Source organism: Barbus barbus (genome assembly GCF_936440315.1).
Source record: "Barbus barbus genome assembly, chromosome: 44".
Lineage (NCBI taxonomy): Eukaryota > Metazoa > Chordata > Actinopteri > Cypriniformes > Cyprinidae > Barbus > Barbus barbus.
In genome coordinates, this window is record NC_136722.1 from 4,896,582 (window position 1) to 4,922,849 (window position 26,268).

The window sequence follows — 26,268 nt, forward strand, 5'->3', positions numbered from 1 at the left end:
AATCACCAGAGGGCACTCCTCCTGATTCATTGTTTCTGTCGTGGACTTTGTTTCCCACAACTTTTTGCACTGATTATTGTTTTATTACTGTCAGCTGTTTGTCATTTACTCATTAGCCTCACCTTATATATACCTGGTTCATGTTGTGTCAGTATTGCATTCTGTTCCTATGTTTGTTTCCTGTTTTTGCTCATGTGGATTATGTGTTTTGGACTCTTACCTAGGACAAAAGCTGTTTTAAATGCAAAGGGTGGTCACACCAAATGTTGATATGATTTAGTTCATAGAAGTTAATTGATAGATAAAATCTATTTTTGAAAGCATCCTCAATTTACAGCATTTTTAAACGACTGCCTAAAACTTTTCACAGTACAGGAAGGTTTCTCCAAGTGTCTTGGAGACGTTGCTACAGTTCTTCTGAATTTAGTCTCGGTTTGCTCTTTTTTTCATGTCATTCCAGACAGACTGGATGATCATCATTACAATCAATAGCAAAAGGAATGTTTAGATATGTATACTTTTATTTAGTTTTTTCTTTGTGAGCAAGCTCGGTTATACAACAAACATGTGGAGATATAGTATGTGCCCCAGGAAATCACATGACCTTTCTGCAGATGTTGGCAGTCTTCTGTATGATCAAGATATGGAAGTGTATGTGTGTGTGGGGGCAGATGGAGCATTTGTACATCAGTTTCAGTGTGGTCAACATTTTCACTTGGACTAACACTTGCACATTTTATCATGGAAATAATACTTCCTGGAATTCTTCACCTAACCTAACAGTCTATCCTGAGAGTTAGTGGACATGTAGTTGCAAATTAATGTGAATTAGTTGACATGTAGTTACTTATAGTTAGTAGAATGTCTAAAGTGGACTATCGAAATAGTGTAACCACACATTCTCACAGTCAAAAAGATGGAACACTGATTGATAGTAAAATGACATTGTAAGATATGTGAGATACTTATGTATTTGTTTGCATCCTTGTACTTGCAAGAAACTTAAAGGAAAGATGTGCTAAGATGCATTTCCTGTACGTATAAAAATACCAGAACTCTTAGCATTATTGGCTGTGTTTGCAGAGTGTGTGGGTTGTCACAGGAGAGTGTGTACAGAGGAAGAGGAATGAGTCCTGTTCCCATCATTCTCAGCTTTGGCCCTCGATAACCCCCATTCCACCATCCAAATCCATCTGAATGAGCAGAACTATTTATAGCAGAGCTATTCCTGGTATGTTAATTTCAGTGATCTTCCTCCTGAGCATCAAAAATAAAACTGATATGTTTAGAAATTCAGTACAGGTGGTGAGTATTCTGTTAAAGGGGAATTTATATATTTATAGTGTACATGCATACATGCATACATACGTATGTTGCTTTGCAATTTTTAACCTCATGAGGGGTTGGAGTGGAACTGTGTTTGTAGCACCACTAAAATTAGTAATCTGACAACAGAGTACTTTGCAAAATAAAGAACATTTTCAAGTAACAGGCTACATCTCCAGTGTGCTGTAGTGTGGAGCAGTACAATGCTACATTGCCGTTGTTTTAATGCCATTTTATGTTATGCAAGCAGTTTTATAGCTGTGAAAGGCAATATTCAAACAAACTGTCTTCTGTTTCTGAAGATGGAAAGTCCGATTAATTTTAGTATATTACTTTATTCAGACAATTGAGATGCACAGACATACACAGTCCTTGAATCTATGATATATATTAAGTGTCTGTTTCTTGAAATCATATATATATATATATCCCAGATTTTCTTGTGCACCTCCAGATTCTTCTTGTGCCCCTCGATCATCCCCAGGATACTTAATTTGTGTGATAGTTTTGTGATTAATTACATATTAAAATGAACCGAAATATACCTAGTGCAGTTGTATTTTTCGCCAACGTCCTCCCTCTCACTGACATAATTTCATGTGAAATGTTCACGCGATATTGCCTTAATTTTCAATTCCAACTTGTAGAAAACACTCACATCCTAGTCCTTTTTATGAGTTGTTTTCTGAAGCTTTTTCACTTCCCAAGACGGCCACCGACAATCACATAAACACAACAGCTCTGTAATTGTGTTCTAGTCAGACGCGTTCAAAACACTGTAGCCTAATGTAATCTATAACTACGCACAGCATAATATTTTGGGCAACTACCATGTTATGCCATAAAATATTTTAAAAGAATGAATTTGTATTTAACCTGATCACATGTTTAATAGAGAGACATTTTAAGTTTAATTATAATGCCGCATGTCCATGATAATTCAAACAACGAACAAATTATACAACGAGCAAAGAACATTACATTTTCAAATTATAGGCTATAATAATGCATTCAGATTCTTAAAAAAAAAAGCTCCAGTTATAAGTGAAGCTGTGTCAGTTTGTGATGAATGAATCTCTTATTTGCATCGCATGTACATCTGCACTTTGTTGTTTCTGATGAGAGAATTTGACAAAGTGAATTATTCAGTCAGTGAGCGCACACACTGACCAAAACCGAGTAAAATACCCTTAAATAATAGAAATATTAAAGAAAAAATTATTGAACTGAAATGACAAAAGCACAAATATATACTTGTTCTCATAACTCTGTCTTCATTAATTTGTATGTTCATTTATAAGAGTTTGGGCTGTTTAACATTAGGATTCTGTCTAAAATCCCCCACCGTGGCCCCGCCCCCCAGCACCCCCCAAATAAAATATGTTCCCACAGCTATGGTTCCAATCCTGTATTTGTGCCTGCTTTTGTTTCACTACACAATTTTTCAAATCTGACCACACACTTGCCTAATTGATAGGTGATGTGTGACAAATGAAAACAGTATGTGTTCTAAAACTGGCTCAAAATATCAAACAAATATCATATCCTTAGACTGAATGGAACGCTAGTCTGCTACTAAAAAAATCACAGTCTGTGACCATCATACACAATTTCAGACTCGCTCTGACTTTATAGGCAACTGGCATCAATTTGTATAGACTGTATATGTGACCCTGGACCACAAAACCAGTCTTAAGTCGCTGGGGTATATTTGTAGCAATGACCAAAAATACATTGTATGGGTCAAAATTATCGATTTTTCTTTTATGCCAAAAATCATTAGGACATTAAGTAAAGATCATGTTCCCTGAAGATATATTTTGTACATTTCCTACTTTAAATGTATCAAAACGTAATTTTTGATATACATTGCTAAGAACTTAATTTGGACAAATTTAACGGTGATTTTCTCAATATTTAGATTTTTTATTTAATTTTTTTGCAACCTGAGATTCCAGATTTTCAAATAGTTGTATCTCGGCCAAATATTGTCCAATCCTAACAAACCATACATCACTGGAATGCTTATTCAGTCAGCTTTCAGATGATTGTGGTCGCAAATTGGGATAACTATCTGTCCAAAAGTCATATATAAATTGCCCATCCTGGAATTTTTCAAACCTCCATTCATGTCCTCTCTTGGAATACACATATCTTGTATTCATGGTATCCTGTTCCTGGTCCAAAGACGGTCATTGAGTCTTTCGGTTATGATGTCTCTTGGTTCATTTGAGTTCTTAAAATGTCAGTGCCTGAGCTGCGTGCTATGTCAGCACACATTCCCCTCCATAAGTCACAGTGATTTATCTATAGTGTCGTCACAAAGTGGAGCCATGATCATCTGCTGGCTTTTGGCACAAAGCTTATTAGATGTGTATTTTCTGTTCTTGGAATATTAAAATGTTTAATGTTACTGGAAGTAAGTCACAAGACTTCAACATGGGGTGGATGTGGTTTTCTGCTGTGCCAGAAACTAATATAGTCATGTGGGCTCAGGCAAAAACAGACTGAGAGAATCATAAACATAAAGAAAGAATGAGAAATGAGAAGGGAATGTAAAGGGTGTAAAGTGGACCGTCAGAGTCAAGGGTCGAGTGGTAAGACATCTGTTCTTGTGTATATAACACAGCTGAATTAGCTCTCCTCTGGTTGTCCAGTCTGGCTCAGAACTCAGCCAAGCAGCTCAGATTCTAGCCTCCACAACTCAGCACGACAGTGCAGATGGTGCAGAACGTGTTTATGTATACATGCCTACATTACTTATATGTGCCTAAATGTGTTTAACGATGACTTAGTAAATGACATGAGATTAATTTTTGTTTTGTCTGTATCTATAATAAAAAATTCTATTAACTTGTTCCATAACTTGAATACAAATTGTCTATGATGTCTAAAATTGGGGATAAAGTCAGAAATGTCAGGGAGATACAAATATCATGATATCACATAGAATGTTATGTGGCGCAATACCTAGAAAATGTACCGTCATCACCATAACTTATCATAAACATTTCAAATTAATACATAGAGCAATGTATTATGTATCATGGTAAACAGAAGCTCAGCCTTACTTATTAACCTCATTAATTCTTGCAGAACCTCAAACGTGCTTGTGTGACACACAAGAACAAATGCCACTGGTTTACTGGAATGTTGATCAATCTGTATATGCGAATAAAAGCCTAAATTAAATCTGTTCATCATATAAATCAAGCCTCTTCAGAAGACTTGGATTAAACCACTCGATTCATATGGATTTATTTTTACATGTCTTTATGAACTTTTTTTTAAAGCATGAAAGTTTTGGGTATATGGACCTTCAATAGAGGGACATAAATAATTTACATTTCATTATAAATTTCTTCATTTGTGTTTTCGAAGATGTATGGAAGTCTTATGGGTTTGTAATCATTTTCATTATTGCTTGAGCTGTCCCTTTAAGAGCATCTTGCAGGACGTTTCTTGTATGCCTCATAGCTCCTTGTCATCTGACTGACTGCTGCAGTGATCCATTGGGTGTCTTCCTTTCATGTGTGAAACTGAAGATGATCCAAAATGTGGCACTGTGCCTGGTCTTCAACCAAGATGAGAAGGCCCACGTTACACCTCTCCCGGCCTTGCTTCACTGGCTGTACCACAGAGCTACCAACATCATGTTTAAGGCATTAATGCTTGTGTACATAACAGCTACTGAACTCACTGATGCAGATCCGATTTGCTTCTTGACCTCTGTGGTCCAATGGACCCTCAACTATTTTTGCCAACCCTTCCTCATTGGAAAAATGTGCCTCTACCTACATTTTTGCTAAACTACAGCACTGCAATTCCGATGTGGTGTGCTAGTGTACGAGTCCTTTGAAACACGAGTCATGACATTCCATAAAAGAGCTCAAAACCTCATAGAAACAAGCTGAATTTTTTTTTAATTTTGAAACATTCAGTTAAGTTTAAGGTAAGATTTAGTGTAGTTGGTGCATTATTTTCAAGCGCAATAGAGCATTAACTTTTAAGCGCCACTCATCACACAGTTCGCTTACGAACTCTCATGATATGTCAAACAATCAATCATAGTTTGTTTCGTTTAGTGTCACGTTTCGGGGCGTCAAAATGTCACCACAATAACGAACCGGTGTGTGAAACTATCGCATATATTTTAAAGATTCTATGCCACGAACTGTTTCACATACTTTTGAAAATCCAGCGTTTAGTTGATTCTGATAAACGTTTGTCGTCACATTTGTAAAAACGACGGCTTTCTTCTTTCGTGGGGGGGTTTGGGGCCACGGCATCCTTGTTTCCCAGCGGACTGAAAATAAACGCAACACTCGCGTCTCCCTGAAATCTGGTTTAATTCAACCAGTCAGAAGACGACTTCGACATTCCTGAAGTGTTTTCAGAAAAGTGTGCCATATGCATCAGATGTTTAGCCAACCTTTCCGTCTGTCCTAATGTTTTTGTTGAATAAATTTAATTACATAAATTATAGAGGCTGTAGCATTTCTATTTGCAAAAAGATGACCAAAAATGAAAAATTAAGTGGATATTTGAATTAGCCTGAATGTTTGGTCAATATTAAAGGATTTGATCGTCCTGTAAGTGTAACAGCAGCAATTACCAGACCTTTGGCTCCCTTTGCAGGCATTTGTAATAATATGTAGTGTACATAAATTGTTTATTTTGTATTGCATTATGTATTTTAACAGTGTTATTCAATGAAACCATATAATTATTAATTAACCAATCATTATTGCCTCATTGTTTTATATAATACATTTTAAGTAATTTTAAAGGCTGTTGTTGGCGTTGGTCTGATTTTACAATCACCAAAAAAAAAAGAAATATTATCTTAATACTTCATTGTAAACTATTATTTGAAGTAACAAGTAGTTACCTTCCATGGCTACAAGAACCATGATTTTTGGTTTCATTCGTAGTAAAATCATGGCTAATTTCCTTAAGGGAACATGGAAACTCAGAGAGTTGTGGGTGGTTAAATTAGCCTATTACCGACATTAAAACAGGTTATTAACGTCAACAACCCAAAATGTTTCACAGGATTATTAATGTATCTGAAATTGATGCACTGGCTTCATCTTTATTGATTTTTGTCTTTTCATGAGCATAGTTGTCCATCAATTATGAACAACTGCATTCAGCCGCAAACATCAGGTGCGAGCAGCCGCGGGCGCAGATGCGGGAATGTCACATGTCAATGGTCTACTGCCAACTGTGTTCACCGTAAAATGCCTTTTTTATAATTAAATATATGTATGTTCATGTTTAGAATTTCATGTATGTTAATTTTAATATTAATATAGAACGGAAGTTTTTTTTTTTTTTTTTTTTTGAGCAAATGCGATGGTGACCATTGTCCTTTCTGTCATTATACAGTAAGTCCAATTCAACATCCTATGCATGATACAAACATGATTCAGTCACCACATAGTCAATTCCCACATGTGATGCATTCGATGATGTCACCAAAAGTGTTGCTGGGTCATATTCCTGCTAATTAAACAAAAGTGCATACATACAGTATATCTGTCTTTGTCTCTCTTTCTTATAAGGTTGAGTCTTCACTACCTGCTCCCATAGCTTCAGTTCATACACACATAATATCTGTACCTCCTTGAGCTGTTGTCATGGCAACTGCAAAAGACAGTCAGAGGCAAGCAGAGAAATGCTATGGGGTACCAGGTCATTATGATGTACATGGGGAATAAACTGTGTGCAAGCGTGTTTCTGAGTACAACACATCTTAATATGCTGCAGCATGTGTTTGTAGCCACTGCAACCAAGTTTAGTTCCATTTTGTTTCAAACAGAACCCCAATTACACAGGGTTCTGAACCACATCGATTGATTTTGAAAAATACGAAAGCTGTTGAAAAAAAAAAAAAATGCCCTGAAAAATGCTGCCTATGGTAAAAGAAAGACAATAACCCTTGTTTCTGCTTAGTATCCCGAGAGCTATCATAAATACTTGAATGTGTGGTGTCCACAGATATACTCACTTTTCTTTTACTGCCAGTAAAATGCATGTTTAAAATAACTTGAGAAAATAAATGTTGTTTGGTAGGCTTTCCTCTGTTCCATTATAGATGTGAACTTTGCTATTGTTTTACATTTCTAGTGATTTAAAAAATAAAACTATATCTTTAGCATTATTGCTATAGCTTTTGTTGTTGTTGTTAAAAACATAAAAACATTTAGCAGTTGATCTGGATTTTCTGTTGTTGTTTTTTCTTACAATAGTCTGAAAAATCAGTGGTTTAGTCTTATTTGCTTTCTTCTCAGCATGCACTAAAGGAACAATTTGCGTGAAATGATTAAAGTCTGCATCAAATCTGACACTTCACATAATTCCACAGTCAAATTGGAAAGACAATTGTCTCATTCTGGTGAATTGTTTACTCGTTGCTTTGGATTTTTACTATCAAAATCAATTTTGCAGACTGACACCACAATTTAACAATTAGGGTTGATGTTTTCTCAGTAACTACAGTTCCTAGGTTAACAAAATGGAACTAAACTTGGTTGCAGTGGCTACAAACACATGCTGCAGCATATTAAGATGTGTTGTACTCAGTTATATTATCAGCTAATTTACTCAAAAGTAAATAGTAAGTGTCATGTTATAACAATTTACAGTAAAACCCTGTTTGAATTCATGTTTGATTGCTTTGGTGTTCTCTCACTCCCTTTCACATCTCTGAATAGTAAAAGCAGATCAATATTATATTTTTAACCAATAAAAGACATGGAGGTTGTAAGCAGAGGTCCCATATAATGCACATGAGCTAAAAAAAAAAAAAACTTTTTAGTAATGCTGAAGTGTGTGGATCGTACTTGACAAATTTTCTCTACACAGTAGATTTTTTTTTTACTTAAATGCAATAATTGTAGCTATAATGTTCCTGTATTCATGACTTGAGTGGAATCAAATGCTTTCTTGAAAAATTCCACAGGAACTAAGCTGTAAAATTAAAGCCTTTACAAATTTTTCAACGCATTACTTTAAGTTTTTATTTACATAACACATAACACTGGCATTCATAAAGTGTGTGGACATTGTGAACTTTAATGATTGTCTTTAAATTGATTCTAAAAAAACGGCATTACCTGCACTCCGCATAACAATTCTGATCAGTATCTGTGTTGCTCATTTTCCATTTTCATTTCTCAATTTTACATACAGCAAATAAACTGAAACTCAAAAACAGACCTAGAACGTTCCAAACAACCTTAAAAATCATTTTTTTGGGGGGAAAAGGGCAATGCACCATTTGGTTTGTACAATATAAATGTTCCAGTTGTGGTTCACAGATCCACAGGTCCATTTAGAAAAGTAAGGGTGCTATTGAATGACCACAAAGAGCTGTGACATTCCATAAAGAGATTGTGAAATCCTTCAAAAGCACTTTGATTTAATCAAACAAATACTCAGTTACTGAGCTGGTGCTCAGTTTTAGGTGGACATTTGAAATCTATCATAGTTTGGAAGCAGCCAATAATGATTTACTCAAGTCTTTTGCTTCTCTAGCTGTTCTCACACGTTCATAGCCCAGGATGGCCATTGCATGATGGCAGTACTCCTCCACTTGTTTTATCTGTTGAATACTCAACACTGTTCTCCATGCACTGGCTGCCTGTGTCGCGTTCCTGGCAGACACAATAAATGGCTTTGAAGAAGAGCTTGTGCCATTCGTCATGTTAAGAGCAAAGGACTCGATGTCAAGGTTGACACTGAGATTAGCAAATTGATAAACATTCCGGAGCGTTTTGACAGGGTTTTCCACCAGATCCTCATAGCGCACTGCCAGGTATTTCCCTTTCAGCCAGCCGGGTGGATTTAAGGCAGTCCTCAGGCTCCTGTACGTCCGATCACATATCACCTCCATAGCTCCAACCGAATGGTAATCTGCTCCGTCCTTTTTGCTAATTTTGTGGCCAGGATCCACAAAGGGTATCCGACGCAGTTTGGGATCCCTGCTTCGGACCACCTGTAAGTTCTCACGAATCAAACCATGCCTCGATTTGATCCTGGAGTTGGCCACGGCTCTGGGATCTCGCACAAGGTGAATCACCTTGAGATCCAGAGACGGATCCTCCATAAGGGGTACCAAAACATTGACGTCCAGAACCCGGACCCCTTTTATAACTATAGTGTTGTACTTAAGGCATTCTTCCTCTAAGAGCCTAAGGCTTTGTGGAGGACATTTTTTGCACACTTTGTCATCCACCATCCCAACCACTTCCTTCCTATAAGCAGAGCAAAGAGGATACGAGCAGATGACTTTATTAAGTGTGGCCCCAAAAAGTCCAAGGGAGGTGAAGTTTTTGCCTCCAGGGCTGTTATACAGCTGAAAAACTGAAAGATCACAGCGGTACAGTGAGCTTAGCATGTCCCTTGCTGCTCCCTGTAAGGACACAGCATCACCCGGGTACAGCTTTTGCCAGATGTGCCACATCGGTTCATACAGAAAGAAAACCTCTGGGTGTTGATTAAACAGCTCTCCGAAAAAGGATGAGCCAGACCTCCATGTGGTCAAAACATAGACAAGCTGTCTCTTCTTAGCAAGAGATGATCTGTAAAGGAATCGAATGTCTGACCTGCCCTGATATGGGGTGCTTCTCATCTGGAGATTACACTGTTGAGGTTCTTTAGTCCACCTGTAGTTAGCCAAGTTCAGCATGGTAAGAACTAACAGCAGAAAATACGCTATAAACAGTATGATTCTTTTTCTCCGCAACACTTTCATTACGATTCCAGGCTGGGTGATTATTTTTGTGGGATGATTCCGATATGTTTTGAGATTTCTGCCATAAAAAACATTATTTTCCCCTAGTGCAGGCAACTGAAGTTGTAGGAACTGGTTGCTTCTCATCTGTTGAAGGATATAGTGGCGTTGAACCACTCAGTCACACTGGATGAGCAACTGCACAAACGCTATTAATTCAACTGATGTTTTCATGCAAGCAAACTTTGTTCTTAATAAAACCCAAATGTGATCTCGTTTGCCGAACAACACTCAATATCCATCACATCCGCAGTCCAATCGCGTGCATTGATGAATGTAGCCTTACTGCAGTGCGCAGAATCTCCCTCAGTCCTCAGAAAAATATCAGTGTTTACAATATCATATCCGTTTGTACATCCATCAACAGCGACCGTTAGAGAAATCCTTATAGCAGCGACTTCCTTTAATGTGGCTGACGTGAAGATGGAGAACCACTACAGTAACGGAATATAAATCATTATTATATTAGAACTGCGTCAGCGTCGTTAACGCGGCCAGGATGCGTTCATTGCACATCTGCCGGAGTCTTGTGTCGTGATGCGCGTCTGTTTCTGCCGATGTCTCCGGCTCCAACTGTACTGAACTGATTCAGTGTCGGTCTGGGGGTAATAAAGACCCTCCCCTTCTCCACAGCCAGTGGAAATGCACCGGTGCTGTCGACACTTCAAACTCCCCTCCACCACATTATTTGCAGTGAACAGCAGAACAGTCGAGATGACTAAACACAGACTGTGAACGCGAAAACTGCACGACAGTGTCACTTAAGAAAAAAAAAAAAAAAACCTTGGAAATTATAAATCACTGAAAGACACAAATTAGGTAAGAATGCAAGAAACAGGCATTCATTTCCACCTTTTTTCTTTTCTTTGTTTATCTCTCTAGTGACAATAATGAAAATAATTAAATGTATTATTATTATTCAATGACTTCTTTGAGTCTTATGCTATTGGATATTGCAAAATTATTAGCATAGGGAATTGATTCCAAACTAAAACTGGGATTTTTTTTTTTTTGACTTGTCTAATTCAATTTCAAAATGCCAAAACAATTGTCAGGCAGTTGATATAAACACAACAATATAAAGTATTTAAAACAATAATAATACATTTGTCAGTTTATATAGTTTTATTTATTTTTCATTTAGTTCAAGTTGCTTTATTGGCATGACATTCGTGTTACAGTATTGCCAAAGCATTTTAGATGTGTAATAATACAGAATATGATTACACCATCAAAGTCAAAAAGGAGATAAATCAGTAATAAATTAGAGAAAATAAATAGATAAATACAATAAAATAAAAATAAAAACAACAGACAGTATTTCTAATATTAATAATAATAAATACAATTATATACAATGAAGAATGCCAAATGAAGCAACTGGATGCAATGAATTAACCATTCCGTATTGTGTTTATGGTGTATGCATATTTTGCAGCTAGTTTGATTGCCATGTAATTCTCTGTCTGGATGTAATTCTGGATGTCACCCAGAGAGAAAATAAAAAATAATTCAATACTTCAAATTGTGGAAAGAATATTTGCCTTGCAGTGGTGTAGTTGGGGCAGATAAGAAGACAGTGTTTTTCATCCTCTATTTGATTCAGGTCACAGTATTTGCATAATAACTGTTCTCTAGGAATCCAGGATTTTTTATGTCTTGCTTTCTCTATTTCTAAGTCATGGTCGCTGAATCAATATTTTGAAAGGATTTGTCTTTCTTTTAATTGTTTGATTGATAAGTAAATTGGCAATTTGGTGGTTCTATCTAGGCCAAATAACACAGGAGTTTGATTTGGAGGTCAAATTTTTTTTTTTTTTTTTTTTTTTTTTCATCATATTATTGCCAATTTCTTTATGAATGTTAGGACTGTGCTTGGAGTCAAACTTTCATTAGTTCAAATTCAACTCTCTCTTCTCTCTCTCTCAATGAAGCAATCAAACAGGTTAACATAACCTGGAGCTATGATTGGAATAGAATACTAACTTATTGGGAAGTCGTGGCCTAATGGTTAGAGAGTCGGACTCGTAATCCAAAGGTCGTGGGTTCGAGTCTCGGGCCGGCAGGAATGTAGGCGGGGGGAGTGAATGTCCAGCGCTCTCTCCACCCTCAATACCACGACTGAGGTGCCCTTGAGCAAGGCACTGAACCCCCAACTGCTGCCTGGGCGCCGCAGCATAAATGGCTGCCCACTGCTCCGGGTGTGTGTTCACTGCTGTGTGTGTGCACGTTGGATGGGTTAAATGCAGAGCACAAATTGCGAGTATGGGTCACCATACTTGGAAGTATGTCTCTTCACATTTTTTTATTTATTTTAAAAATAAATAAATAAATGAGCAGAACCGTATTTATAATTCCACAATAAATGTTTCAAACAGTATTCTAAATGCAATGCAGTCAGACTAACAGATGAATTATGAGAAACATCACTAGGTTGGATGGTCTGATTTTATAAAAGCGGTCTGAAAAGTATTGGGTCCACGTTGTTTGATTGCCAATGTGTCTTGCATTTGCAATCACTCAAATGAAGTTTGCAAAAAAAAAGACATGCTGTTGCACACATGCTTATTGTTCACCATGTTTGCAATTGGTTTCTGTTGTGCTTCCACTGCACCCTAATGTTATAGTTATGAGCTGAGCTTAGTATAAATTATATTGGTATACACTATGCACTGCGTACACTGTAAAAAAAATTTCGTAAAATTTACGGTAAAAAACTGGCAGCTGTGGTTGCCAGAATTCTACCGTAAAAATACGGTAGCAACATTTTAGGTTTTAACTTAAATTTACAGTTAAATACCGTAATTTCTTTAACTGATATAATCTTAATATACCAACCTATTAAAGTACTGAAATCTGTTTTGTTCCTTTGAAATACACTGATATCCACCAAATGCAGGTGACGATGAGAAAGTCACATGATGAGCCAAAGCACATCACAAGCAACTTTTAAACAATAGCATATATAGAAGGTGCACAGTGTCATTCACACAAGCACTAAACACCATCATGGTGAGACTCATTAAAGTGAAATATGCTATAAACATTAATTTAACAACATTAGATGTAACATACAACCCTAATAAACATAACTGATAAGAAAAAAACTAAGAAGAAACAGTTATTTCAAAGAAAAAAACGTCAAATTCAAACAGAATTTGAAATGGAACGCAGGGAATTCTGGGAATGTCAGTTTACGTTTTTTCCCTGTAAATTTTACAGGAACTTTCATTCAACCATGTAACAGGTTTTTACCGTAGCATTTTCACAGTTTTTTACCGTTAAAATCACGATATTTTTTTACAGTGTACTCAAGCATCTAGTGTATGAATTATATGGGGTTATGTTGTCATTCAACATCAAAACTTGATAGTCCCACCCCCTCCGGTACAAACCTGCAGCAGTTGCCTGCATGAAGTGTCCAACATCACACACTTTGGTTTTTCAAATGTATCATCTGGATATTTAAAGTGTACTTTTCCTTTTTGGAATTGTCAGTGTAAAAATGCTATTCACACTATGTATACTAAAAAATGACATAGAATAGTGCATAAGTATGCAAATTGGGACACACCTAAAAATTCACAAAATAAAATTTTATTTGTAGACCTAATTGGAAAAATAAACCGTGAAATATCCCAGTGTTGTTATACAACATATCCACACTTTTGAATGCCGCTTGTTCAATAAAATATGAGGACTGGTATTTTGTGTTGTATAACCATAATTGTAGAATTGAATGGAATTCAGCATGTTCTTATGAATAAAAAATAAAATGTAATTCTGAATATACACACACAGCAGCAGGACTGGCACTCTATATGATACTTGCTGATGTATCCTAAAAAGAAGGAAAGCATCGGATGTGACCATGTTCATTCCACCCACACCTGATTCTTCAGATAAATAGCAGCTTATGGGGAGCTTAATTTGAAGATGATTAGAATATAAATCATACCACAACCCTGACTGAGGTCTTTTTTACTTGTTTACTTTTAGATTTAATACATTGTGTATGTTTTAATATGACTTAAACCAACACCAATGGCCAAATCAAATAACTCCTTAAGGTCGCATCTGTAAATTTTCACTCATTATAGTGTCTTATTAGTTCACAGGATAACACCATTGCATTTGCTGTTTGCTCCTATGTCTTTGGACAACCATCTGTCTGGTAAGTTCATGTGTGTATACTGTTCAAAAGTTAAGGATAAGTTTTTTTTTTTTTTTAAGAATTGTCTTATGCTAATCAAGACTGAATTTTAGTAAAATACAGTAAAAAAAGTTCAAAATTTATTCCTGTGGTGGCAAAGCTGAATTTTCATCAGGTATTGCTACAGTTTTCAGTGTTTTCAGTTTCAAGTACTGACCCCAAACTTTTGAACAGTAGTGTGTATTGTTGCGAAAGATTTCTATTTTGAATAAATGCTGTTCTTGTTACCGTTTATGTTACCGTTTAGTCAGCATGCCAATTGCACGCTCCCTCAAAACTTGCGACATCTGTGGCATTGTGCTGTGTGATAAAACTGAACATTGTTGTGGCCAGCCTAAGGCACACCTATGCAATAATCATGCTGTCTAATCAGCATCTTGATATGCCACACCTGTGAGGTGTATGGATTATCTCTGCAAAGGAGAAGTGCTCTCTAACACAGATTTAGACAGATTTGTGAACAATATTTGAGAGAAATGGGCCTTTTGTGTACATAGAAAAAGTCTTAGATCTAAGGTAGCAAGTACCAAATACACGTGAAATTATTTATTTGACAAACAACGGTAATTTTCTGTAAATTTACGTCAGTTACGAGAGCTTCCGGGTAAGCAGCTTTCTCGCCTCCGCTCTGTTGTTATGACTCCTCAGAATTGTTGCGCGTTCTCAGTGATTTGCTGGTAGACGCCTGATTTCATGCCGGAGGTAAGCTGTCCAAGAAACGCTCGCCCAAGCGGAAAAATGCGCTGTTGCTGCCAGATCTCGAATTACATTGTTTAAGGCAAAACTAACTCTACTAAATCATATGAAAAAACATCATAACTGTATATTTTCATGCTTTCTCAAGCAAAGCAAATTTTGAAAGTCCACTAAAAACATAGCTTGTAGACAATGTTGAAGACGTTATTGTCAACAAGTGGTAAAAAAAAAAAAAAAAAAAATTATAAAAATGTATATAAAATTTTAAATAAAAACAAACATCAGAAAAAAATAAGAAACAATACCTTTGTTTTCCTTATACTTGCGTCGCTTACAGTTAAAGACCTTTTCTGATTTTGTTGTTTGCAACGTTACTGTTACGGGGTTGACGAGACGTGAGATATGCGGATCCATTTGCAAAGCTTTATTATAAAACAAGGTCATAGTCAGGCAGGGTCAGAACACAGCAAACAGGTATGGCAGGGGCAAGACACGGAGCAATCCTAGAGGAAGCGTGGGTCGACGATCGGCAAACAGTATCCAAACAGGGCAAGGCAGAGAGAATAATCCAGAAACACGGGCAGGAATCAAAACACAGGAAATCAAACAAGAAATACAGGAACGCTTTGTAAGGTAGCTGGGCTAAACAATACTCGGCAGTGAACAAGAGAATGTCCCAGACTTAGGCCCCGTCCACACGAAGACGGGTTTCTCTGTATACGCATACATTTTTTACCGTATAGGCGTTTCGTCCACACAAAACCGGCGTTTTCGAAGAGTGAAACGGATCATTTTTGAAACCGGGTCCCAGGGTGGATAAATTTGAAAACGCCGTTTTCATGTTTTCGTGTGGACGGCGAATCCGTATATTTTCTGAAACGATGACGTCATCAGCCCACGTCTCGCCCCTAATCAGACACCGCTACGTCACATAACAGCGACAACAACAACAACAATATCAGACTACGTGCCTGTGTTCGTGCTGCAGAACCTACTGAGCTCATTAGTTTTATTAAAGCAAAATCTTCTGCTTTGTGTGTTAGTTTATATTCAGCGCGCAAGGTTTACGCACATGGTCCAAGTCTTCTTCTCTGTTTTTTTGTGTATCTCTGTGGCAGACTTACAGCGCCACATATTGGTCTGGCATGTGTACTACATCGTTTTCAGTTGGTTTCAGTGATTCCGTGTGGACGCAGATATTTCCTGAGATGACTCCGTGTTTACGGAATTTGAGGCAAAAAAAAAGATTGGATACAGAGAAACCCGTCTTCGTGTGGACGTAGCCTTATAAAGTGTGTGTGTGATGGGTGATGGTGATTGTGAGATGGTTCTCAGGTGCAAGCGTGATCAGTGTGAAAGTCCATGTGGTAAGCGGGTGACCTCTGGTGGTGAACAAATGGAAGTTGCACGGACCAGATTCGTGGCAGTATTTATATTACTATTATTTATATATATATATATATATATATATATATATATATAATTTTTTTTTTTTTTTCATGGTCTATTATTGGAGTAGTGTCACCCTGGTGGGAGTTTTAACTCCTATTCACCGGGAATAAAAAAAAAAAAAAAGAATAAATAAATAGCCTAAATAAAAAATGAAATCATTCAGTCTATGCAGAGTCATATAGAGTGGGGGAATCCCCCATCTCCCCATCCTCTGAATTTTATATATATTTATTTTTTTTCCGGGGATTTGAACTATTCTCTATTTTTTTTTTTTTTTTTTTTTTTTTTTTTGTTTTTTTTATTAATGCCAAGGTACCAAAGATAAAAAATAAAAACATGTACAAAGAGGTGACATTACATGCAAAGCACCATTTCTAGGCGTATGTAACAATAAGTAAATAATCCAAAACAAAGCTTTAACAAAATAAGTTAAAAAGATTAAGTAAATTAACTTTAAGAGCTTCAAGATTCTTGGAAGATGAAATGGTTTGGATATACTGTTGAACCTCTTTTTTTAAACCAATAAATAAAGGATTGTGATGAGTGAATTTCCTGCAGTGAATATGACATTTTGCAAGAAGTAATAATAGGTTAATAATAAAATATTCATTATTTTTTTATTTTTGTATGTTAAAGAAGCCAAACAGTACATCCTGGAAAAGCAAAGAGAAACCCTGGAGCACTTTGCGATTGATAATATTAGAGAATTCAATCCAAAATAGCTGCGAGTGAGGACAATCCCAGAAGATATGCATATCAGGTACTCTTTTCTAATCTGAAAAAAATATGCTGTGTTGCATTCTCCCTCCTCCATCCATTTTTGTCTAGATGTAATGTAAGCACCCTGTGCTCTATAAGTGAACATCTCATCTAGTTTAGATTACAGGTCAGCATACTCAAGCTTGTCCAATTCAGAAAACAGCTCTGGGGGTTTAGAAGAAAGTATTGTAATTTTAGACACCACCTTATTTTCTTCTGCTAAATTTAGCTAAATTACTACCAAATTTTCTAAAATATTTACTAATTTCAAGCTCCCACTGACAACAATATGAATCTGACACTAAATCTTTTCTCCAGTACTGCTCAATCAGTAATGTGATATTCTTCTTAACACCTTCAAACAAGAAGGGAATTGTTCAATTTCCAATAAGACCTCTGAATATTACGTATCATCACGAAACTACGTGTAAACGTTATTTGGCGGTTTTTACTTGGGAAAAGCAGCTTTTTTATAGCATTCAAATAACTATGGATAAACCTGAAACTATAGACGAAGGATTGGAGATGAATTTCATTTACAAATAAGGTATGAATGTGCATACTTTTAAATTGACACCTGCCACAGTGTTTTCCTCTTTGAGTGTGTTTTAAAAATGATGAGGAGAGGAGAGGAGAGAGAGAGAAGGGGGTGGGAGGGGGTTATATACAATACATGAAATACCAAAAGAACATACAATAATAAACCTTTGTTTTTATCAAATCATGACACCACACAAAATATAAAAAGGGGTAATAATTTATCCAGTTTAATAAAATGAATGAACACTAATATAATAAACAAATAAGTTTGTGTTATTGAGATGAATCCAATATTGTTTTTCCACATCATGCTAAAGTTTTCAGACTAAGCGCCATTCACACTGAAATGACTGATTATGGAAATGGAATGGTTATTTTATATTACATACATGATACTGGATTCTGAACTGCTGCTAATCATTATTATTTTGTCTATAATATTCTGACCACTGGTACCTGTCTCACACCTATACACCATCATTGCATCGTTGTTGTGTTCAGGGCATATGCGCGAGAGTCGCGACACGTTAAATTTACATTAATCTACACCCCGCCTCCAGCAGCGCGGGGATGTTGGAATATTCGAAAACAGTATACCATCGCTCAGCCTTTTCTAACTTCTTTTTGCCCCAAACGAAGAACGAAAGCGAACTTCGTTTGAAGTATATCGGGGCCTTTAATATAGAAGCAGTCTTCATAAACTGTAAGCCTTTCTACTTGCCGCAGGAGTTTTACATTCCTCTGCAGGAAGAATATCAGATTGAAAATTCAGATCTCTCCATCCCTCTCTCTCTCTTTGTCTTATTTTCGCACTTTATGCCATTTAAAACCTGGTCTATAACATTATATAAACTGGATAACTTTGAAGAATATATCGAAATGATACGTGAGGAATTCCAGGTCACCACTCTGCTATCAAAAAACAAAGTGTGAAAGACAGCATTCTGGACTTGCAAATGCGTAGCATGAAGGACACTTGGTTTTGACAGGCATCCCGGAAAAAATTCAATAGTGACCCTGCAAAATCAGTTAATTTATGAAAAATCAGCTTAAACTACCAGCCGAAACAGTACAGATCATTACCTTTCACCATGTGCACCTTGTGAGATCTCAAAACAACAACAATTGAACAAAACCCACCATCACAAAATTCAAACACTGTAAAAAAAAAAAAAAAAAAAAAAAAGAACTGGTCCAGCGGCAAGGCAGGCAGCTTAAAGGCTTAAACTATGGACTCTGTGAGGAAAGACATTCTTTATCTGCGAAAACAACTTTTTTTTGTATGAGAGCAAGTGCGGACACCAGTGTCAGGGCTCACTTTTTAGTTAGTTAGACACTTTATTGATCCCTGTAAGGGAAAACTCATTTGCCACAGTTATACAATACAAACAACAAAATAAATTATTAAGCAGCAACACAACATACCAATCACTTCATCAACAACCCCTTTGCCACCATTGTACATTGCAGGAACCACAATAAATGATAACAATAAACAAAACAACAATATTAATCCGTATACCAGTATCATTAAAATACCTGACAACAGTTGGAATAAAACACCTTCTAAATCTTTCTGTAGTACACAGAGGCATTACTAACCTCCCACTAAATTAACTCTTAAGCCCGCTAAAAAGGAAAGGAAAGGAAGAGAAAGGGTGTGACGTGTGACGTCCCATACTTGGAATTTGCGCTCTGCATTTAACCCATCCAAGTGCGTGCTAGAATACATGAAGAAGCTTTCTACTAATACCAATGGAGCTTAGTTTCCTCAAAAAGAATAATCTTGACTGTGCCTTCTTAAAAACAACCTCATTGTTCCTTTTCCAGTTTAAATTGCTGTCCAAATGGACACCGAGATATATGTAAGACTTGACTATTTCGATACTCTGGCCATTAATTGTCACCGGAACTGCTTCTTTATTTCTTCTAAAATCAATGATCAACTCCTTAGTCTTCTCCACGTTCAATTTGAGGAAATTTTCCTCACACCATGTAACAAAAAGCTCAACCTCTCTTTTATAGTCCAAATCATTATTTTTTTGATTGATTTGACTCACAAGGGCATTGTCATCAGAAAACTTTTGTAAACAGCAAGATGTCTGAGTGTGCCTACAGTCAGAAGTATACAGTGCAAATAAAAAAGCCACACTACTGCCACACAATTTCTGTACGTAAATTGTAAAGGATCTTGAAAAACTGGCACTTGCGTATTCAACACACATCCTTTCAAAACATTTCATTATATGTGATGACAAAGCTATGGGTCTCAAATAGTTTTTTTGGGTGGATACCATCAGGGCCTGCTGCCTTGTTGATCTTAAGACACTTAAGACATCCCCGTGGATGAATGACAAAAAAACAGCAGCAATGTTTTTACTTATTTGACGCTATTACTTATTTAACAGTAGTGCTGAGAAAAATAGCAACACATCAGCGAAATTTAATATAATGCTCAATCGCTATAGTGTGGCAGTCACGTCAGGAACTACCTAACAACTTCTATAAATACACTTTGAGTGTTTTTCAATGGGTGCTGCCTTTGCTGGGCGAGAACATCAAGAATTCACCATCGGCACACTGCTAAGGCCACAGCCTGCATTTTTGCTCAGATATCTATCTCGTATTTAGATCTAACATTGTTCACTGCTCAATATAAAGCATTAATCAGAATCAGAATCAGAATGAGCTTTATTGGCCAAGTATGTTTACACATACAAGGAATTTGTGGTAGTGACAGAAGCTCCACAGTGCAACAGAAAGACAGCAACAGGACAGGACACAGATAATAAAAGAATAATATACACATATCCAGATAGGCAATGTACAAAGCAGCAAAAACACAATATATAATATAGACAACTATGTACAGGTCAAGTATGTGCAAATTAGAAATTATAAAATAAAAATAAAATAAGTGAGTGTGGTGAATGGATAATGTATTATAGTTGTGTGTTCCACGTTTATTGTTGAGTGTTCATGAGATGGATTGCCTGAGGGAAGAAACTGTTTCTGTGTCTAGTCATTCTGGTGCTCAGAGCTCTGTAGCATTGATGAGACGGTAACAGTTCAAAGAGGGAGTGTGCTGGATGTGAGGGGTCCAGAGTGATTACCAGCCCTTTTGCTCACTCTGGATTAGTACAGCTCTTGCAAGAGTGGGGAGGGTTGTACCAATGATTCGCTCAGCAGTACGGACTACCCTCCGTAGTCTTCTGAGGTCAGATTTGGTAGCTGAGCTGAACCAGACAGTTATTGAAGTGCAGAGGATGGATTCAATGATGGCGGAGTAGAACTGTTTCACCAGCTACTGTGGCAGGTTGAACTTCCTCAGCTGGCAAAGAAAGTACAACCTCTGCTGGGCCTTTCTGACAATGGAGTCTATGTGAACATCCCACTTCAGGTCCCGAGAGATGGTGGTGCCCAGAAATATGAATGACTCCACTGCAGTCACAGTGCTGTTCATGATGGTGAGTGGAGGGAGAGCAGGGGGGTTTCTCCTGAAATCTGTGATCATCTCCACAGTTTTGAGCGTATTAAGCTGATGATGATGTTAAAAGCGGAGCTGAAGTCCACAAACAGGATCCTCACATAAGTCCCTGATCTGTCCAGATGCTTCAGGATGAAGTGCAGCCCATGTTGACTGCATAATCCACAGACCTGTTTGCTCTGTAGGCAAACTGCAGGGGGTCCAGTAAGGGACCAGTGATGTGCTTCAGATAAGCCAAAACCAGTCTTTCAAATGATTTCATGGCTACAGACGTTAGAGCCACAGGTCTGTAGTCATTAAGTCCAGTAATTTTGGGTTTCTTTGACGGGGATGATGGTGGAGCGTTTGAAGCATGAGGGGACTTCGCACAGCTCCAGTGATCTGTTGAAGATTTGTGTGAAGATGGGGGCCAGCTGGTCAGCACAGGATTTCAGATAGGCTGGTGACATACCGTCTGGGCCTGGTGCTTTCCTTCTTTTGTTCTTTCTGAAGACCTGGCACACATCTTCTTCGCTGATTTGAATTGTAGGTGTGGGGGAGAGGTGGGTTGCTGGAGGTGTTAATGGTTGTGTGGAGAGGTGTTCAGGGCGGGTGTGGGGTGATTTTTCAAAATGACATTACTCGTTCAAGTTGCCAGTTGTTGATTCTCCAGAGTGCTGGGGGATGGTGTCTTGTAACTGGTGATATCCTTCATACCTTTCCACACTGAAGTAGGATCACTGGAAGAGTATTTTTCCTTAGCTTGTCAGAATAATTCCTCTTTGCCACTCTGAACTCCTTTTCCAGTGTATATTTGGCCTGTTTGTACAAGACTTTATCCCCCTTTCTGTAAGCATCTTCTTTGGCCTGATGGAGCTGTCTGAGTTTTGCAGTGAACCATGGTTTGTCATTGTTGTAGATTAGATGAGTCCTGTTAGGAATGCACATATCCTCACAGAAACTGATATATGATGTTACAATCTCTGTGAGCTCATCTAGATCGATGGCAGCGGCTTCAAAAACAGACCAATCAGTGAAAGAGAAACAGGATTGTAAATCCCGCTCTGTTTCATTAGTCCATCTTTTAACAGATCTTAATACAGGCTTTGCAGATTTAAGTTTCTGCCTGTAGGTCAGAATAAGATGAACCAAACAGTATTCAGAGAGTCATAAAGCTGCCCATGGGACAGAGTGATATGCGTCCTTTATCGCTGTGTAACAGTGATCCAATATATTACCATCTCTGGTGGGACATGTGATGTGCTGTCTGTATTTTGGCAGTTCACGGCAGAGATTTGCTTTTTTAAAGTCCCCAAGAATGATTAAAACAGAGTCTGGGTGTTGTTGCTCACTCTCTGTGATCATATCAGCGAGTTTCTGTAAAGCTGTGCTCACGTGCGCTTGCGGTGGAATGTAGACACTCACGAGAATGAACGAGCAGAACTCCTGTGGCGAATAGAACGGCTTGCAGTTAATGAAGAGTGTTTCTTGATCTAAACAGCACATCTTCTTTAACACAGTTACATCTGTACACCACCACAGTTACATCTGTACACTAATTGTAGAGGTACAATTAGCATTGACGTAAAAGCACGTCCCGCCGCCTAGATGGATGCTAGGCAACGCCGTTTGAAATCCGCGCTGTCGAAGCTTCACGAGTGTGCGGCTCGCTTCCCCCGCCTGCGCCTCCTGTAGTGTTTGACCAGAGCTACGGCTCCGCCAACTACAATGTCCAGCAAAACGTCCGAAAAATCAAAATCTGGTAAAAGATTTTGTGGTGTGTTCTTCCGAATGTTCAGCAGGTCATCCGTGGTAGAAAAACAAAAAACAGGAAAAACAAACGTATTTGGAAAAACAAAAAACAGGAAAAACAAACAAAAACAGTATAAACACTGAAGAGCAACGCACAACAGCTGCCATCAGCGGCGCCATCTTAATTATCTAAAATAAGATAAAGTTTGGGTCTACACCAGAAACAGAAACTATATATAATGCTTATAAGAATACACCTTAAAATATAAATAGAGGTACAATTAGCATCAAGCTACATTTGAAAATGTATGTGATTATTTATGTTTTGCTTAAAACCCACTTTAAACCATCATCGAGTGCTTGTAATAATTTCTGATTGAGATCTAAAGTGGATTTCTTTATTCTATAAATGGCAGACATGCACTCTGTGTTTTATAATGGATTGAATGCAACACCTACTTCTCATTTGTCATAAACATCCTTTATTGTCATAAAAATATAACAAGCTGCATAAAACATACAGAAAAATATATAATCATAATCATATGTCTATTTGCTTTCATATTTCATGCATTAAATTAAATGTTTCTCATTTATTCATACAATGGCAGGAGATATTATATTATATTATATTATATTATATTATATTATATTATAGATTGACAGATCTTGAGTGAGCACCCATAACACTCATCCACATGGAAGAAAACAAACAGTGCTCTTCAGATCGCATTCAGTGGAGAATTAATAGAAATGATTTTCTGTATAAAGAACATGTGCGAATAAATCTGTTCTCAGATACCAATGATAACAAGAACACATCCTCTTCTCTCAGAATATTCTTCTTCGGTGTTTGATTACACTGGTTTTCAAAACAGTGCCACCACTCTCACCCTTTTGTGCAACAGCAGCTGCTCCGGGCATGTGATCTTAGCTCAAATATAATTGGATGGCCCGTTTTGTCGCAGAGTAAAGGGGTAAAAAAAAAAATTAAACAAACAGGATAAAAAAAATCACGAATGCTTGCTCCTGGTGTGAATAGCCCCATAGGATAGCCCCAAATTTTCGTGTTCTGTGTGACTGTTTCAAGACACTTTCTAGTGTTTCTAGTGAGTCCTTTCACGTCACCATTCACATAATATGCCTGTAGGTGGCACTTGGGCTTCATTAACTATGATAGTTTCATGAAATAGTAAACGGTGCATCATACATAAATGTAAGTGAATTGAATACTGATTACCATTATCGCGACTTTTAGCGCCGCACGGTTTTGTGCAGTTCTATTGTAGTCATTTAGCATCCATTTTCTCAGCAATGTAATTTGATTTACAAAATGAGACAAACCGCAGATCCAGATCGCTCCACAAATTAGCATGTTTCTGCCATGTAATTTTCAACCGATTTACGAATAAGAACGGAAAATGACCGCTCCACTTCACATCATCGTCCAAAGAAATTTTAACTTGAGCCAGATCATGATTGGTTGGTGTATTATATGATAAACGGTCATTGATGAATTATGTAATATTCTAAAATATATAATATATGGATTTTTTTTTTTTTAATTGACTAGCTTTTATTACTAATGAAAAAAAGTTTAAAATATTGTTTGTTTGTTTGTTTTTGTCTTCCATGGTCCCACTCACTGAAAGAACCATATATGGCTTAAGAGCCTCCGAACAGACTGTGGAATATCAGTCTGTCAAGCAAAACGCACGCGACCCATAGCAACGCCTCTAATTGACAGATAAAATAAATAGGAATTTTCTGACTTTTGAGCGATTAGTTGCCATTTTGTACACATTGTCATGTTAATTATAATTCAAATGCATTATGTTTTGACTACAATATATTGCTATTTGTCTGAGAGGGGCACTTTTGAAAGATTTTGAAAAAGGGCAGGGGCTCGAGCCCCCCTTCTGCACGTGCCTAGCCTGTATACAGTGGCCAGTACAAACATCGCAGGGGATTTATCATTAACCCTTGTTTCTTTGGATAATGTTATATAAGCACCATAACTTCGACCGAATTACACTTGAAACCCGACCTGATATAGAAACACCCTCTGCATTCTGTCTTCTATCTTTGACACACCACACAGTCATGCACAAAGACAACCTCACCACTTTAGGAGCCTGCCCAATCTTTGGAATTTTGGAAGTCTAATCAGTGTTTTACAATCTAATCAGCATTAACCTGTTAACCTTTGCCAGAGCGACGGCGCACTGAAGCGGTTTTTCCCCACTAGTTTAATGTTTATGAATGGATTTAACGTGAAAGAATATCATTAATCTTGGCAAACTATATATCATTCTGAAGGTCTAAGCCTCAAGCATCAACGACAGATCACTGTTTTCCGATGGAAAGCTTATAAGGAATGTATTTGCTACATTTGTGTAAGCAGTACACATCAAAACATGCAGAATAAAAAAGGCGTACGTACCAGATTCATTGTAATAACGAGTCACAAACGCGTCCACTGCTGAAATCCCAGTTTAGTTAGACAGGTAAGGGTCCACAGAACAACATCCCAGCGAGCACTTTTAGTCCAGCGAAACAATAACGTTGTAATAAGGATGAATATTCCTTTGTTTACATTTCATTTCTTCGGGAAAGTTATTGTTCGCGTCCGTTATGGAATAAATTACGCTCAAAAACAGCGTCTCGGTGGTAAAAAACAACAACACGGTGTTGTAGCATACAGTTTTACAAACAGAATGAAACCGACCACGGAAAAAAAAGTCTAAGATAAGCGGAATATAGTTTATTTGAATTTGGCGCTCTCTCCTGAAAGCGTGACGCACGCTGTGACGCAGCTGTCATCTGAGCGGGGCGTAACTTAGCGATCTGCTTTTTCCATAAAAATAAAGGTTAACAGGTTAATGTACCATGAAAATACCTCAAGCAGAATTCCATTCCTCAGATTGTTAGCAGTTTTAAAGGCAGGGGAGGGGCAGTTTTGTCAGTTTTGATGAAAATGAGTTGTTTGAAGCATGACGTCTATTGCTGTAATGGGAAACATTCTGAAAACACCCAGCTTTATGCAGCATTTTAAGGACAGGTGTGCTATTTTTCAAGCAAATGGACTTAAAATTTTCAACTATTAAATGAAAAAAGTAGGGAAAAAATCACATAGACTGATGGAGTCCCATAGACTAAAATAGAAAATTTAAAAGCCCGTTAAAATGACTGATTTACATTTACATTTATTCATTTAGCTGACGCTTTTATCCAAAGCGACTTACAATTGCTATATATGTCAGA

General features: G+C 37.3%; 1 protein-coding gene across 1 annotated transcript; it reads right to left on the reverse strand.

Annotated features, from left to right (window-relative positions):
- Nucleotides 1-8,336: 8,336 nt before the first annotated feature.
- On the reverse strand, nucleotides 8,337-10,700 carry LOC306863233 (carbohydrate sulfotransferase 2-like). The gene has a single exon (XM_079406477.1). It carries the CDS (start codon nucleotides 10,211-10,213, stop codon nucleotides 8,816-8,818), a length of 1,398 nt encoding a protein of 465 aa, XP_079262603.1. The 5' UTR covers nucleotides 10,214-10,700; the 3' UTR covers nucleotides 8,337-8,815.
- Between the last annotated feature and the right edge of the window lie 15,568 nt (nucleotides 10,701-26,268).

Coding starts and splice junctions, on each gene's coding strand:
- LOC306863233 (XM_079406477.1), bottom strand. CDS start 10,213: ATGAGAAGCAACCAGTTCCTACAACTTCAGTTGCCTGCACTAGGGGAA.